Here is an 18,178-nt window from a genome sequence, read left to right as displayed (position 1 = left end):
GTTTATTTCGTATGAGTGTGCGACCAGGATTGGTGTGATTATGTCGTCCCTAGGCGGAAATATGGTGATAGATACTCCTGCTAATGGTTCTGTGAAGACTTCTGTTGTCTGTCGAGGTTGTCATTTGACGATCTTTAAGAGAGAGTTCGTGGTTGATTTGGTGTGCTTACCCTTGCACCAAATTGATATTATTCTGGGAATGAATTGGCTAGAATTCTATGGCGTGTTTATCAACTGCTATAGGAAGACGGTGCGGTTTTCTGAAGTTGGTGAGAATGATGAGGCAAGATTTCTATCTGCTAGGCAGGTGGGGGATTTTGTGAAAGATGAAGCTCAGATATTCGCTTTATTTGCGTCTCTGCAAGCGGATAAGAAAGTGGTGAGTGTAGATTTGCCTGTTGTCTGTGAATTTCAGGATGTGTTTCCGGAGGATGTAAGTGATTTACCTCCAGAACGTGAAGTCGAATTTGCCATTGACTTAGTACCAGGTACGAGTCCAGTGTCGATGTCTCCTTATAGAATGTCGGCAACTGAATTAGTTGAATTGAAGAAGCAACTTGAAGAATTGCTTGAGAAGAAGTTTGTGCGTCCAAGTGTTTCTCCTTGGGGTGCACCAGTATTGTTAGTGAAGAAGAAAGAAGGTACGATGAGGTTGTGTGTCGATTATCGGCAGTTGAATAAGGTGACTATCAAGAATCGGTATCCATTGCCGAGGATTGATGATTTGATGGACCAGTTGGTGAAAAGAGATGTTGCTAAGTTTGTGTATGCCTGTTTGACTTGTCAGAAGTCAAAGATTGAACATCAGAAACTGGCAGGTATGATGCAACCTTTGAAGATTCCTGAATGGAAGTGGGATAGCATTTCCATGGATTTTGTGACGGGATTGCCGAGGACGGTGAAAGGTAATGATTCTATTTGGGTGATTGTGGATCGATTGACTAAGTCGGCGCATTTCTTGCCGATGAAGATTAATCACTCTTTAGAGAAGTTGGCAGAGTTGTATATTGAGGAGATAGTGAGGCTGCATGGTATTCCATCCAGTATTGTGTCTGATAGAGATCCCAGATTTACTTCTAGATTTTGGGAAAGTTTGCAGAAAGCGTTGGGGACTAAGTTGAGGTTGAGTTCAGCTTATCATCCTCAGACTGATGGTCAGACTGAAAGAACTATCCAATCCTTGGAGGATTTGTTGAGAGCTTGTGTGTTGGAGCAGAGTGGTTCTTGGGATAGTTATTTGTCGTTGGTGGAGTTTACTTATAATAATAGTTTTCATGCTAGTATCGGTATGGCTCCATATGAAGCATTGTATGGTAGGAGGTGTAGAACTCCATTGTGTTGGTATGAATCAGGTGAGAGTGTTGTACTCGGACCTGAGATTGTGCAGCAGACGACAGAAAGGGTTAAGATGATTCAGGAGAAAATGAAGATTTCTCAGAGTCGTCAGAAGAGTTATCATGATAAGAGGAGAAAGGCACTTGAGTTCCAAGAGGGAGATCATGTGTTCTTGAGAGTTACTCCGACGACAGGTGTGGGTAGAGCTTTAAAGTCTAAAAAGCTTACTCCGAGGTTTGTGGGTCCGTATCAGATTTTGAAGAGGGTTGGGGAAGTGGCGTATCGGATAGCTTTACCGCCGTCGCTTTCTAATCTGCATGATGTGTTTCATGTATCTCAGTTGAGAAAATATATTGCGGATCCTTCGCATGTTGTTCAGTTGGATGATATCCAGGTGAGGGATAATTTGACCGTTGAGGTGTTGCCAATTCGGATAGATGACCGAGAAGAGAAGACCCTGAGAGGCAAGAAGATTGCTCTAGTGAAAGTTGTTTGGGGAGGTCCAGCTGGTGAGAGCTTGACTTGGGAGCGTGAAGATCAGATGAAGGAGTCGTATCCGGCTCTATTTGCTTGAGGTATGTTTTCGAGGACGAAAACTTCTAAAGTAGGGGAGAGTTGTAACACCCCGAATATTGTTAGATTAATTTAAATATTATTTTAATATGATTATTTGAAGGTAAAATGAATTATTAAATAATATTGGGAATTATTATTATTATTATAGATGTTATTTATTTTAATAATAATTAAATAAATAAAATAAATGGAATATGAAGAGTGGAAGGGTAAAAGTGGAATTTGATAAAAGAGGCCAAAGTGAGAACTCAGAGTGTTTTTCACGTATTTTTGCCTCAGAGTCAGGGAAAGGGAGAAACGCTGAAGAGAAAGAGAAGGAAGAGGAAAAGGCCAAAGATTGCTCAGAACTTCCTTCAATCCAAAGAGGTAAGGGGTCTGAACCTTATTAAACGATAATATGCGAGCAAATTCATGATATATGTTGGATTGTTGATGGATTTTGGGGATTTTAGGGAGATTGGGAAAGTTGGGGTTTTGATGGAAATTCTCCGATCTGTGAGTTTTGTTGAGTTATATGCATTATAATCGAAGTATGTTGTGTATATATGACTGTTAAATGTTGATATTGGGTTGTTAGCTGTGGGGTATGAGTTATGGCGAGTAGAGAAGCAAAGCTGCGCTGGTTTCCGTAGCAGATGGCTTCTGTTCGCGCGCGATTCGCGGCGCGAAGCCCAGTTCGCGGCGCGAACTGGGCAGGATTCAGAGGAGTTTTGTAACGCATCGTTCGCGGCGCGAACCCTGCTGCGCGGCGCGTACTGAAGCGAATTAATTGTTCGCGACGCGATCCTTCGTTCGCGGCGCGTCCTGGAGTAATGGAGGAGTTCGCGGCGCGTCCCTATGTTGGCGGCGCGAACTGTGCTGTGAAGCTAATGTTGGTGAGTTTTTGAGTACGTTGAGTTGCGAGACTCTTAGTAAGTCGCTGTAATTGTATTATAAACAATTAACAGTGATTATATGATTGTGTATGAGGTGTTTATGATGATGAGATGTTGAATTTACGTGTTTAGTTATAAATGTGTTATGTAACGATGTGATATCGTTGTAATGTTGTTGTTGTTTTGTTGAGTTGTATGTCATGCTATTAATGATGATGATAACATGACTATATGATGTTGTTGTTGCTATGTTGATTATGATGCATGTTTGGTGTGCATGCATTCATGAAAGGCCGATGCCTAGTGATGAACGGACTGAGTTCCAATGATGTTGTTGACTCCGGGCTTGTTGAGAGGCTTGGTTCCTTGCGGGGAACTCGGATTCTATGGTGATGAATCTGGGAGTGGTGATCCTGTAGTTGGTCACAAAATGGGTATACCGAGTCGTGTTGAGTCATGCATGGGTGTGTGCATTGCATTTGATATGTTGTTTTGTTGATGTTCATGAGTATGTTGATTATGATGATTATGATGAGCTGTGTTGGCATATGTGAAATATATTTATGTTTATATTTCTGTCGTTATATTATTATTTAATAATGTAATTCTCACCCCTTCTGCATGTGTTTATGTTCATCTATGATGAGCAATGTGCAGATAAAGAGGAGTAGCTATTGTTGAGGTTTGAAGAATAAGTGTAGAGTTATTCTACAGAGTCGAGTCAAATGCTCTGGTCATGTGACACCGGGGTTATGGGATTCGATAGATAATTGGTTATTATTTACGTTGTTTATGATGACTAATATGTTGAGATGCTTTGTTGAGATAATGTTGAAACATTATTATGAATTGTTATATGATGAATGATAATATTTGTGTTGTTGTCCGCTGCGAAGTTTTAATAAAATAAATAATATGTTTTATGTTGTGATGCGATAAGTGTTATGTTGTAAGAAATGTAAACTCTTCTACATGTTGTACTCTGATAATCTATTTAAATATGTCGTTTGGGTAGAAGGGTGTTACACTTGCTATCCGCAACATTTAACTAAAGTCAGTTCTCCCACCGTGTTACAGAACTGGCGACTCTGCTGGGGATTTAATAAAAGAGGGGTACCCTTAGGAATTAGATCACTTTAAAATTGTTTGCCCTGTTTGCTTTATACTTATCTGTTGGGTGCTCTTATGTGTGAAAGACCCTAACCTGGATCTAGTGTACCTTAGGTAAATGGCAATAGACCAAGGAAACTGTACGGCGTATATCGATATGGTTGATCTGGTGGCCATAGTTAGTGTGACTTCTTGGTTGGTGCTTATGTTCCTTAAGCAAGTTGAGGATAACATGAGGCTGCCATATGTTGTCAATACACTAACTGACTTTTAGAACCCTAGTCATCCCATCTTGGCCTTTAGAAAGTAGTGAGATAACCGACTTTGGTGAAGACTGAAGTTGGTTGATACTCGATACTACACTCATTGAGATCCTAAACTTGGAGGGTTTTGGTTGGCAAGTAAGTTGCCTACTGAACAACCACCCTTGTGAAGGATCAATGATTTTGAGATCCCTTAGAACCTGGTTACTTTTGTAGGACAGGATGAATCAACTAAACTTCAGGGGAGGGTACTTACCTTTAAACCTCATGCAAGCCTTCAAACCTAGGGCTATTGTGTGACTTGTGTGTGTGTGCCACATGTTTGTGATTGAGCATAACATCATAGCATCATCATGCATCATAAGCATAGCATTTTCACTAACCATTTCAAGGACCAAAGGATTTATCTTTATTGCAGGTCATGGCTTCTGCTCGTAGGAATACTATCCGGATCAACTTTGTAGGAATACCTCCTAAGCTTAAGGAATTGGTCTCTCAAGTTTTTGAAAACTCCCAGTTCATCAAGAGGCATGGTCACCTACTGGATCTAGTCACTTCAGGGTTCAATGAAGACATGATGAGTGTCTTGTTTCAGTTCTTTGACCCTAAACATCATTGCTTCACATTTCCCGACTATCAGCTGGTTCCTACAATGGAAGAGTTCTCCAAGCTTCTGGGTATACCTATTCTTGATCAGAAACCCTTCACAGGCTTGGAAAAAGAGCCTAAACCTGAAGTCATTGTTGCAGCCTTACATTTAAAGAAATCAGACATTGTCCTAGAAACAAGGAGTGGAGTTAAGGGTATTCTTGCTAAGGTATTGGTGGAGAAAGCTCAAGTATTCCTGAAGGCTATGAGTTATGATCCTTTTGAGGAGATCTTAGCCCTATTGATTTATGGCTTAGTACTGTTCCCCAATCCAGACCAGTTCATAGACGTACACGCCATCAACATATTTCTGACTCGCAATCCAGTGCCTACATTACTTGGAGACATCTTACACTCTCTTCATGCCCGTACTACGAAGGCACGAGGAACTCTGATGTGTTGCATACCTCTATTATCTAGGTGGCTTATTTCTCACCTTCCTCGATCAGTGATGAAGAATGAACAAGGGTTCAGGTGGTCCAAGAGGATTATGTCACTTTCTCATTCAGATATTCATTGGTGCTCTAGATCTATGGAGAAGGTTACCATCATTGACCATTGTGGGGAGTTCCCTAATGTGCCACTCCTTGGCATAAGAGGGGGCATTACCTACAACCCTTCTTTAGCTCTACGTCAGTTTGGTTACGCTCGGACTGATGGTCCTCATGACATGCTTATTCAGGGTATTGTGTTCGACTACAACAACGATCTTCAAGGTTACCGTCAAAGGTTCATACGAGCATGGGGTAAAGTGAACAAGGTTGACAGCAAGACTCTGGAACCCAAGTACACTATTCCTATGGAACCATATCTCAGATGGGTACGATCTCGTGCTCAGACTCTTATGATGCCATATCCTGCTATCCTGCCAGTTACCATGGAGCCTGTTGCTGAAGGAGATACTTCTTACATCATTCTTCATCCAGACGTGCCCACTGACATGGAAGAGTTACAGAGGTCCTGGATCCAATTGAAGGAGCAAAGAGATACTTTTGAGACTCATTACAAGGCAAGTCAGGAAAGAATCCTGGAGCTAACAAAACAACTTCACGAGCAGCGGAATCTCAACTCATACCTCAACACAAAGAGGAAACGTCTATGGGAGACTTAAAACCCCATTTTTTGTATTCATTTCATTTTTATTGTAAGCCCAAGGGGCAAACAAGTTTATTACTAATAAAAGTTTACTTTTTGGTGGTTTAAACAAATTTAAATCCTACGGTCCTTGAAAACATTGCATAAGCATCTACATACCATATTATTGCATCACAGGTTTCTTATGAACAGGTATCTTATCTTCTCGCTGTTTATTTCAGCAGAAATGGCTCTTGAACAGGCTGTCAAAGATCTCCAGGCTCAGAATGCACAATTCCAAGAGTTGATTCTGAATTTGTCCAAGGGGCAAGATGAGTTGAAGACATTGCTGGCTAAGAAGAAGAAGAAGACTAGAAGATCAGGAGGCCTTATCAATCTGGGAAGAAGATTCAGAGGCCCTATCAAGACAAAGGAACAGGTTGATGATTATGAGTCTGAAAATTCTGAGAAAGAGGGAGGTAGTCCCCATGATACTGTGGGAGATTCTGATTCTGAAGCAAATTATTATCATGATCCTAATGAAGATAAGTACAAGATGCTGGAGGATAGAATGAATGCTATGGAGTTACAAAAATCTTCTGGGCTGGATTTTGAAGATCTGAGTTTAATATCTGGAGTGGTTATACCTATTGGTTTCAAGGTTCCTGCTTTTGTGGTGTATGATGGTGTCTCATGTCCCAAGCTGCATTTAAGATCCTATGTCCGGAGGATTCAACCACATACTACTGATAAGAAGTTATGGATTCATTTCTTCCAAGAGAGCTTGTCTGGAGCTCAATTGGAATGGTACTATCAATTGGAGAGTGTCAATATTCGTGATTGGAATGATCTTACTGAGGCCTTCTACAGGCAATACCAATACAATGCTGATTTAGCACCTACTCGCATGCAGCTACAAAGCATGTCAATGGGTGCTAAGGAGAATTTCAAGGAGTATGCCCAGAAATGGAGAGACCTGGCTGGCAGAGTTCAACCTCCTCTGACTGACAGGGAGCTAGTGGATATAATTATGAGTACGCTGAATAGTCCTTTCTATAGTCACCTCATTGGAAGCTCATCATCTGGTTTCACTGAACTGATAATGACTAGAGAGCGTGTGGAAAGTGGCATAAGAAGTGGTAAGATACAGGTGGGTGCCTCTTCATCAAGCACTGCAAAGAAGCCCCCTAGTGGAAAGAAGGAGTCTAATGCTGTGTATGGTCAACCTGGCCGTAACAGAAGTCACCAATCCGTAGGAGCAGTTCACATTTCCAATCCTACTCCTGCAACACCAGAGCTACCACAGAGTAATCAACAGAAGCCTAGAAGACGATTCACCAAGATCAACATGTCACTGGCCCAAGCCTTGCAACACATGTTGAAAGGGGAACTCATTACTTTGAAGGACCCTCCTCAGAATCCTAATACTTCCTCTCCTCGGTACAATCCTAATGCACGATGTGCCTATCATTCTAATTGTCCGGGACATGACACCAACAATTGCTGGGTGCTGAAAAATAAGATTCAAGATATGATTGAAGCTGGGAGATTGAATTTGACCCTCCTGGGACTCCAAATGTGATTACTGCTCCCATGCCCAATCATGAGAAGACTGTTAATGCTGTTGATGAAGTTTCATATGTTTCCTCAGTAGCAGATGTGACTACTCCCTTATCTATTATCAAGAAGAAGCTGGTGCAGGCTGGATTCTTTCCAGGTTGCAACGAAGACTGTTTTTATTGTGCCTACAAACCTGATAGATGCCGGAAGTTGAAAGATGGTATTCAACGCCTCATGGACAATTACACTATATTGTTTGAGAGAACTCCTTCTGTGGAAAGTATGTGTGAACACCTAACTCGAGGTAAGAAGTTTGAAGATGTGGATATGGTTGATAAAGTGCCAATGAAGATTACCTCCAAAGGCCCTGTCAAGATCACTTCCAAGGGTCCTATCAAAATTACTGCTGAAGGCCTGGTGAAGACTGTTGCTGAAGTTAGAGTGCCTCCCATGATTATTACCACTCCTGCCCTATTCCTTATACTTCTGATAAAGCTATACCCTGGAATTACGGTTCTGATGTTTATATCCATGGTGTTAAGCAGGAACCTTTGACTGATACACCTGTTACTGATGATAATCTTGATGTTGATAATATTGCTGGATCTAGTAAGATCACCAGAAGTGGAAGAATTTTCTCTCCTCCAGCTACCTCAAAAAATACAGTTCTTCCAACTACTACCTCCACTTCTGAGCCAAGTACTGATGCTCGAGGCAAAGGTCCTGTGGTTGAACCTGTGCAAGCTGAAGCACCGACTGCTGAAAATCTCTCTTAACAGATGGAAGAAGTGCTGAAGATCATTCGTAAGAGTGATTATGATATTGTTGACCAGTTAGGGCATACTCCCTCCAAAATTTCCATGTTGTCTTTGTTGCTGTGTTCTGAGGCTCATGCTAAAGCCTTGATCAAATTCTTAAGGACTGCTCATGTACCAAATGAAATTTCTGTCGATCAATTTGAAAATTGTGTTGCACATCTGACTTATGATAATGGGTTAGGTTTTTCTGATGCTGACTTGACTCCTGCCAAAAGAAACCATAACAGAGCTTTACATATCTCCATTGAATGTAGGGGCACTACCTTGTCTCATGTGTTGATAGACAATGGCTCTTCATTGAATGTACTTCCCAAAGAGGTTCTGAACAAGCTCAATCCTGAAGATGCTGTGTTAAGATCAAGTAATATAGTGGTGAGAGCCTTTGATTGTTCAAGAAGAGTGGTGCATGGAGAAATAGATCTCCTGATCAAAGTAGGCTCTCAAGTCTTCGATTCTACCTTCTATGTAATGGATATTCGTCCTGCGTACTCTTGTCTGCTTGGGCGCCCCTGGATCCACGGGGCAGGTGCTGTGACCTCCACTCTACATCAGAAGTTGAGATATCCAGTGAAGGGAAAGATCGTAACTGTTTATGGAGAGGAAGAATATATGGTCAGTCATGTGAATACATTTAAGTATGTTGAAGTGGAAGGTGAATATGTTGAGACTCCTTGCCAGACATTTGAAGTAGTTCCTTGGGTCGTTCCCGCTACTGAAGCTCCTCCTGTGGTTAAAAGAGTTCCTATGGTTACCAGAGTACCTCCTACAATGGCTTCCCTCAAAGATGCTAGAGCTGTGGTTGAAGAAGGTGGTTGCACTATTTGGGGTCAGCTTCCCGACATTCCTTACAAGTCTGACAAGTTTGGTTTGGGTTTCACTGCAGAGTCCCAGAAGGCTGTTCGTCGTGCTCGTGCTGTTCGTATCACCAATCCAGGGAACATGAAAGATCAAATCAATGCTGTGGGTGACTATAATGAAGACTACAATCTGGATAACTGGATTTTTCCTACTGTGGGTGATGGGCTCAACAATTGGAAGACTGAAGACGTTATTCCTATCTCCTTTAGTCAGGAGTAAATATTATTACTGTGTTGTTATTTTTAAGTTTGAACAATTAAACTTTTAAGCCTTGTGCCTTACCCGGGGCACAATGGTATGCTTGTTTCGGGACGTCATTTCATTTGCATACTTCATTCAATAAAAATCAATGGACGTTTCATTTTCGTAAATATTAGGGCTCTTTGTTTTTCTTTTATTTTATTTTCATCAGCTATGTGTTCTTACGCACACCCACATCACTAAAATGCAGATCCTCATCCATTCTGGATCCTGTTAATAACAGTTCTACTATTGCCAATTATAATTTCGAGAATCCGATCTATCAAGCTGAAGATGGAAAGGATGAAGATTGTGAAGTACCTGTAGAGCTTGCTAGGTTATTACAACAAGAAGATAAAGCTATACAGCCACATGAAGAGCCAATCGAAGTTGTGAATCTGGGAACTGAAGAAAACAGGAAAGAGGTCAAGATAGGAGCTGAATTAGAAGATGGTGTCAAGAGCAGATTAATTCAAATGTTACGTGATTATGTGGAAATCTTTGCTTGGTCCTATCAAGATATGCCAGGGTTGGATACGGACATTGTGGTTCACCGTTTACCGGTAAAAGAAGATTGTCGTCCAAAGAAGCAGAAGGTTCGTCGCATGCGTCCTGAAATGTCAGAAAAGATTAAAGCAGAGGTAATGAAACAATTTGATGCAGGGTTCTTAGCTGTGACTTCTTATCCTCAATGGGTTGCAAATGTGGTACCGGTACCTAAGAAAGATGGTAAAGTACGTATGTGTGTAGACTACAGGGATTTGAATAAGGCCAGCCCCAAAGATGACTTTCCACTGCCTCATATTGATGTTTTGGTAGACAACACTGCTCAGCATAAAGTATTCTCTTTCATGGATGGTTTCTCTGGTTACAATCAAATCAAGATGGCACCTGAAGATATGGAGAAGACTACATTTGTTACACAGTGGGGTACCTTTTGCTATAAAGTGATTCCATTTGGTTTGAAGAATGCCGGGGCAACATATCAGCGTGCTATGGTGGCTTTGTTTCACGATATGATTCATCATGAGATAGAGGTATATGTGGATGATATGATAGCCAGGTCCCAGAATGAAGAGCAACACCTTGATCATCTGCATAAGTTGTTTGAAAGGTTGAAGAAATACAAATTGAGATTGAACCCAAACAAGTGTACTTTTGGAGTTAGGTATGGTAAACTCCTGGGTTTCATTGTCAGTGGAAAAGGTATTGAAGTAGACCCTGCAAAAGTGAAAGCTATACAAGAGATGCCAGCTCCCCGTACTGAGAAGGAAGTTAGAGGTTTCTTGGGACGATTGAATTACATTGCAAGATTTATTTCCCAATTAACTGCTACCTGTGAACCAATCTTCAAGTTGTTAAAGAAAGATCAGGTAATGGAGTGGAATGATGAGTGCCAGACAGCCTTTGATAAAATCAAGAGATATCTCTTAGAACCTCCAATTTTGATGCCACCAGTTGATGGAAGACCCTTGATTATGTACTTAACAGTATTAGACAACTCAATGGGGTGTGTGTTGGGGCAACATGACGAGTCTGGTCGAAAAGAACAGGCAATATACTACCTTAGCAAAAAGTTTACCGACTGTGAAACAAGATACTCACTGCTCGAGAAAACTTGCTGCGCTTTGGCATGGGTTGCTCGCCGACTAAGACAGTATATGTTGACTCATACTACCTTATTGATTTCGAAGATGGATCCAATCAAGTACATATTCGAGAAACCTGCTCTCTCCGGACGAATAGCGAGATGGCAAATGATCTTAACAGAATATGATATACAGTACACTACTCAGAAGGCCATTAAAGGAAGTGTTGTAGCTGATCATTTGGCTCATCAGGAAGTGGATGATTATCAGTCAATGAGTTTTGAATTCCCCGATGAAGACATTATGATTATTACCAAAGAACCTGGACAATATGACGGACCTGAACAAGGGTCCCGATGGACTATGGTTTTTGATGGAGCTTCTAATGCACTTGGTAATGGTGTTGGTGTTGTGATCATTTCCCCTGAAGGTTGTCATACCCCGATTACTGCAAGACTTTGTTTCTATTGTACCAATAACATGGCTGAGTATGAGGCATGTATCCTGGGCATCAAAGCTGCCATTGATATGAAAATTCAGTTCCTGGACGTATATGGAGATTCAGCCCTGGTAGTGAGTCAGATTAAAGGAGATTGGGATACCAAGCATGAAAATCTTATTCCCTACAGAGAGCATGTGTTGTCTTTGATCCCACATTTTGAAGAGATTACCTTTGGACACATTCCACGAGGAGAGAATCAGTTGGCAGATGCATTAGCCACCATGGCATCTATGTTTGAGATTAGCTGGGATGATGAAGCTCCCAAGATTACTATTGATAGATTTGAGAAGCCTGCATACTGCAATGAGATTGATACTGAAGGAGGAGAGGAAAAGCCTTGGTTCTATGAAGTAAAAAGATATCTTGAAACTCAGGAGTTCCCTGAAGGGGCATCTGTCAAAGATAAGAAGTTTCTAAGGAGGTTTTCTGCTAAGTTCTTCTTGAGTAATGGAATTTTGTACAAACGCAATCATGATTAAACTTTTCTTCGTTGTGTGGATAAGAAGGAAGCAACAGAGATTATGGAAGACATGCATGATGGGATTTTTGGCACTCATTCTAGTGGTCATACTATGACAAAAAAGATATTGAGAGCAGGATATTATTGGTCTACCATGGAAGCTGACTGCTATCAACATTCCAGGACATGTCACAAGTGTCAAATCTATGCTGATAAAGTGCATATACCTCCGGCTCCATTAAAAGTGTTGACTGCTCCTTGGCCTTTTGCCATGTGGGGCATTGATATGATTGGTGAGATCAAGCCTACTGCTTCTAATGGGCATCGTTTCATCCTAGTTGCTATTGATTACTTTACAAAGTGGGTAGAGGCAGCCTCATTCGCATCTGTTACCAAGAATGTTGTGGCTCGATTCATTAAGAATAATCTCATATGTAGGTATGGCATCCCTGAAAGGATTATCACAGGCAATGGCTCTAATCTGAACAATACCATGATTACTGATCTCTGCATGCAGTTCATGATTAAGCATCATAACTCTTCTCTGTATCGTCCGAAGATGAATGGGGCAGTAGAAGCTGCTAATAAGAACATTAAGAAGATTCTACAGAAGATGACTGTTACTTACAAGGATTGGCACGAGATGTTACCATTTTCTCTTCATGGTTATCGTACTACAATACGTACTTCAACAGGGGCAACCCCATTCTCCTTAGTCTATGGTATGGAAGCAGTTCTGCCCATTGAAGTTCAGATCCCTTCCTTAAGAATCATGAAGGATGCAGGCTTGGATGAAGATGAGTGGATTCAGACTCGACTCGACCAGATAAATTTGATTGATGAGAAGAGGTTGGCAGCTGTTTGTCATGGTCAGATGTACCAGAAACGGATGATCAAAGCTTTCAATAAGAAGGTTAAGCCAAAGGTATATCAGGCTGGTGACTTGATAATCAAGCGTATCATACTACCATAGGGTGATCCTAGGGGCAAGTGGACTCCTACATATGAAGGACCATTTGTGGTCAAAAGAGTATTCTCAGGAGGTGCCATGATGCTTACTACTATGGATGGTGAAGACTTTCCACAGCCTGTAAACGCAGACATAGTTAAAAAATACTACGCATAAAAAGAGACCCGCTAGGTTGACTGGCCTAGGCAAAAGTAAGGGCATCCCGGCAAACCAAAAGGGTTCGGGCAAAAATTAGGGATATATATAAAAAAAATGTACACCCGGCAAGTCGAAAACCTGAAAAGGCGGCTTGGGCAAAAAAGGGTATCCCGGTGGATTGAAAACCTGAAAGGGCAATCCAGGCAAAAGTTAGGGATTAAAGCGTATGACTATGTCTCGTTTGGATCACTCATGTAACTTTAACTGATGGTGCTACCTAAATCAAGTTCAAACAGATAAAGATCAATCCAATCGTTTCTGTCTCAACAGCAGAAGATGAGATATTTGAAGATAATGGCAATAGTAGAATTGAAACTCAATAGGATCATTTTTCACATAGCTGTTTTCTTTGTTTTATAAAAAATTTACGACGAATTCCTCTTACTAGGATTTCTGTCTCCTTGTACAAACTTGCCTATGTATAGGTCACTTTGTGATATAAATAAAATTTCATCTTTGAATCCAGATTTACTTTTACTCTATTTACATAAGCGAAAACGTCCATTGGTTGTGTTTGAATGTATGTATGCTTTTGAATACGATTGATGTTTACCAGAAATGCATAAAATGCAGTAATAGTATTTACTAAGGACGAACGAGGGTAGTAGTTCAACGAAGCTTCGCCGGTTCATCCCCACTACAAATCCCCAGTAGAGCAAATCTATCTTTATAGATGCTTCGAATCACGTCTCCCCTTGAATTTATGTCCATCTCTTTTATCCTCAGTCGGGATACTCAGGAACTTATTCCTTCAATAGAAGTACGACGAACGAATACAGGAAGTGACAAATACTATACTATCAAACAAGACGGGAACGAGTTCCTCATATTCTTCAACAACGAATCGGGATTTATTTTCCCTAGCCAGCAGTTGTTATACAAAGATATCCGGACGCTTCAGGCCGCATGATTCATACATACATCATTTACATCATACCATGGCATATCCATAAGTGCATAATACATTTACTTAGATGCACCATGCCATGCATGCATACATATTGCATAAACTAACCTTTTCCTTGCAGGATGGTTATATATAGATAAAATACTATCAACAATTCACAACAGGTCAGAAACGATCTATACGAAGATCTAGTGCTGATACTTAATCATTACTCAAGGTGTCCTTGGATAGTAGGCAAACGGTCTATACGAAGATCTATTCCGTAGTCCAGGATATTTTCAGGAGATTTCATCCTGACACTCTTTTGTTCTTGGATATTAGGCAAACGGTCTATACGAAGATCTATTCCCTAATCCAGGATATTTCCAGAAGAGATAATCATCACGAAGATTTATTTCTACTGGTCTATTCAACAATTCAAAACAGTTCAGAGACGATCTATACGAAGGTCTAGTGCTGATACTTAATTCAGAAAGAAATCGCCACGAAGATTTGGTTCTGACACTTAAATTAAAAGTATGTTCTTAGATACGATTCAGAGACGGCCTATACGAAGACCTAGTACTGATATCCAGTATCAACATCAAGATATTATCACCTCCTGATATTATGGATGGCATCTATAAGCCCATCTCCAGTTCTTCCATGTGGCATCTTCAAGCCCACTTAAGCATATACAACCAGTCATCAGTGTTACTTTACGCACCGGCGAGTGCAAATTTTTGGGCTTTTGTGTTCAATCCCCTTCAACCTTCCAAGTCACGAATGGCACACAGGCCAATCTAACTCCTCAGGTTTCAGAAAATTGAACAGGGGCAGCTGTTGCACCCAAAAATTTGCCCTCTATTTTTAACTCTAACCAATTTTTTGTTTCACATTCATTTGCATCATCTTCATAGCATAACATTTTTTTCTGTCTTAAGATTAGCCGGAATAATTTCTCGGAATTTACAAACAGACTGGTCAAATTAACTTTTTAACTGTGCCTAAAATTAGTCAATGAAAAAATGAAAAGCTTAAGTTTGCAAATGTCGGTAACATTAATCTGCGGTTCACGTGGTTTAATTTGACATGCTAAAAATATTTTTACGACTATTTTTGGTCATATGTTGATCAGTCTGAGCAGTTTAAACGGTCATAATTTTTATTTCAAAATCCGACCAAACGCTGTATTTTTCCGAGTCATTTATTTCGCGCTGATTATTTTGACGTGTTCATTTTATTTTTTCGAGCATTTTGGTGCCCGACTTTTATTTTTTTTGAGTCTATTTATTTTTATATTGGGTCTAGAATAAATAAATAGGTTAATTAGTTTTTATTTTAATTTTAACTATTTTAATTATTTAACTTTATTCAGTTTTTAATTTAATATTGGGTTTCAAAATAAACTTAGGCCCATTATCATTAACCTAATTTGTTCCTATATATATTTACTAGCATGACTGATAGAGGGAGGCAAAAAAAGACAAAACAAAAAAGAGAAACTGAGAGTGGCTGATCTATACTATCGTACACACAGTTTGGTAATAGTTTATATATGATATATACTTTATCTATTTTGTTGATATATTTGTTACTGTGTTTCAAATACATGTTCATATGTGTGACTGTGTTATGTATTCCAGATACATGCGGTTTGGTTAAATATATCAGGATATCGCCGTTTTGCTTTTTATGCACATAAGTATAACATGTATAATAATTTGGTTCATTGTATTATGTATTTGATGTGTTTGTTTTTATATAAGTTTTACATGTCTCATAATATATAATATAATATAATAATAATTTTGTTGTTAATAAAAATGCATATGGATCATATAATATATAATTTATAATATGTAACTAGTGTGTTAAATATATATATATATATATATATATATATATATATATATATATATATATATATATATATATTTCTATTTTATGTTATAATTTGATTATGTTTTCGGATCGGATCGTGTCAATACGCCGTTTTCACATATACGTGTATGAGGCGTGACATTTGTGTTATCCGATCCAGTTGCGATGATCGCAATTTTGCGCTAGCAACGCCGTTGTTTTTTTTAATTCATATTTTTTATATATACATATATTTAGATCTGCACATTTTTTTTCATAACTAACTACCCTGATTTTTCCTAAACCCTGACAATTTCGCCACACACTCTAAATTTCAAACCTAAAACTTTAACCGTGTTATTTCCTCTAAACCATAAACTTTTTCTTAAACCTTAACAAACCTTATTATTATTTCCTATTTTCGCTCATATTTATGTTATTCATACACTGTAACTGCTTCGCCCTTGTAATATTTTAAGTTTTAACTTGTAATATTTTCAGTTTTACTTTTCGCCATCTTTATTATGTAACTGCACCAAAGCGTTGTAATAATTAGGGTTTTATTTTCTGCCATTTATTTTCTGCCATTTTATTTTTCTGCCATTTATTTTTCTGCCATTTAAATTCCTGCCATTGATCCTATATTAACTGCGTGGTTTAGTAATGTAGGGCGTGAAAACCTACTAAATTAATTATTTAATATTTTTCTATAACCTTTATATTTTTTGTAAATAAATAATAAATACTAACTATTTTAATAACTTTTTTTTATTACTTACTTATAATAATAAATCCTTATATATTTTGTAAATAAAATCTAATTGACCATTTTTCTAATTGAATAATAATAATAAACCTATTAATCTAATAATTTGATATTTTCTATAATCTTTATTTATTTTGTAAATAACTAACTTAATATTTTTCATATAACTCTTTTATTTTATAATTTGTACATTAATGTATTTTAAATTCTTTTATTATTACTAATTTATTTTAAACTCATATTTTTCTAATAACTTCTAAAAAAATCTAACTTGTTTAACCTAAAATAATTTCTTTTAAAATTCTAACCTTTTTATTATCACTTTATTATTATTGTTATTTTATTATTGCTTTATTACCATTGTTTATTTATTATTTTATTATTATTTGCTTTTATCTATTCTATTTTTGCTTCATTATTTTCCGTATTTTAATTTTGTTTTAATTATAATATTAGGAACAAATGTATAGGTTGTAAATTTATTCTTTCTTGCCTGATTATTATGTATCTGTCCCATAGCCATGTAATAGTTTAGGAATTTATTTTTCTTGCTTTTATTTTTGTAAATATTTATTGCGTGGTTAGTAACTTAGGGAGTGCAAAAAACTAACTGTAAATAATTGAACTTAGAAAATTAAATTCAAGACAAATATCTGAAAAATAACACTCACACACGTAAGTCGATCTTTGATCGCCATCTGTACTTCCTAGGGTATTCCTCTTGGTTGCCTTCTTTAAATGGTCAAGTCCCTCAAAAATAAGGGTGTCTTAAGCAAAGTCCCTTCAAACAGAAAAATCATCAAGTCCCTATAAACTTAAAAGATCAAGTCCCTACGAGGTTGCCTACGATATAATGATCTTGTCCCTTCGGTAAATATGATGATAGTCCCTACGAGTTGCTAAAGACACCCCTTATGTTGCCTTCATTGACCATACGATGACCCTACGCCCGTCCCTTAAACACATCCAAGGTAATGACTACCTATTCCTTAATAATAGGGACAGTCTTACCATTGAAAGAATATACGAGAACACGAAAGACTTGATCTAGGGTAGGTATCTCATAGTTACTTGCTCACACTTTTCAAAATTACTTTTACACCTCACAATTTCTAAACTAGGCTTTGTATACACCCATACGAGGGTCATTACAAAGTACTTAAAGAAATTTTTCTAATCACACACTACACTCTTGCAAACAAACAAAGTGAGCTAAGTAACTAAGAGCCCATGGATAACCATGGATATAAAGGGTGCTAATACCTTCCCTTTGTATAACCTACCCCCCGAACTCAAAATCTTTTTAAGGTCTTTCCTGTTCTTTTATGTCCTTTCCTTTTGGATAAAATAAAAGTCGGTGGCGACTCTTGCTATCCGCAACATTTAACTAAAGTCAGTTCTCCCACCGTGTTACAGTACCTTAGTTGTTATAGTTCTTTGAACTTTGCTTGGTTGCTTAACCATCTAGGTATAATTTCTCTGACTTCATGTAGTCTGGAAGACCTGTCCTGTTACTTGGGCAGACACCTGTCTGAAGTCCTCCTTAAGAGGCAATGCTTGTGATTGTTTATCTTTGTGCCAAGCAGG

At 38.6% G+C, this 18,178-nt stretch overlaps 1 protein-coding gene across 1 annotated transcript; it reads left to right on the top strand.

Annotated features, from left to right (window-relative positions):
• Positions 1 to 11,426: 11,426 nt before the first annotated feature.
• On the top strand, positions 11,427 to 11,927 carry LOC127122719 (uncharacterized). Its single transcript, XM_051053014.1, has one exon. It carries the CDS (start codon positions 11,427 to 11,429, stop codon positions 11,925 to 11,927), a length of 501 nt encoding a protein of 166 aa, XP_050908971.1.
• The last annotated feature ends 6,251 nt before the right edge of the window (positions 11,928 to 18,178 follow it).

Source organism: Lathyrus oleraceus, chromosome 2 (genome assembly GCF_024323335.1).
Source record: "Lathyrus oleraceus cultivar Zhongwan6 chromosome 2, CAAS_Psat_ZW6_1.0, whole genome shotgun sequence".
NCBI classification, from domain to species: domain Eukaryota; kingdom Viridiplantae; phylum Streptophyta; class Magnoliopsida; order Fabales; family Fabaceae; genus Lathyrus; species Lathyrus oleraceus.
Note: the sequence above shows the minus strand (reverse complement) of the source record. Positions and strands in the feature narration are given on the sequence as shown.

Bases quoted from the DNA above. Each gene is read 5' to 3' on its own strand.
- LOC127122719 (XM_051053014.1), top strand. From the start codon at position 11,427: ATGGCTGAGTATGAGGCATGTATCCTGGGCATCAAAGCTGCCATTGAT.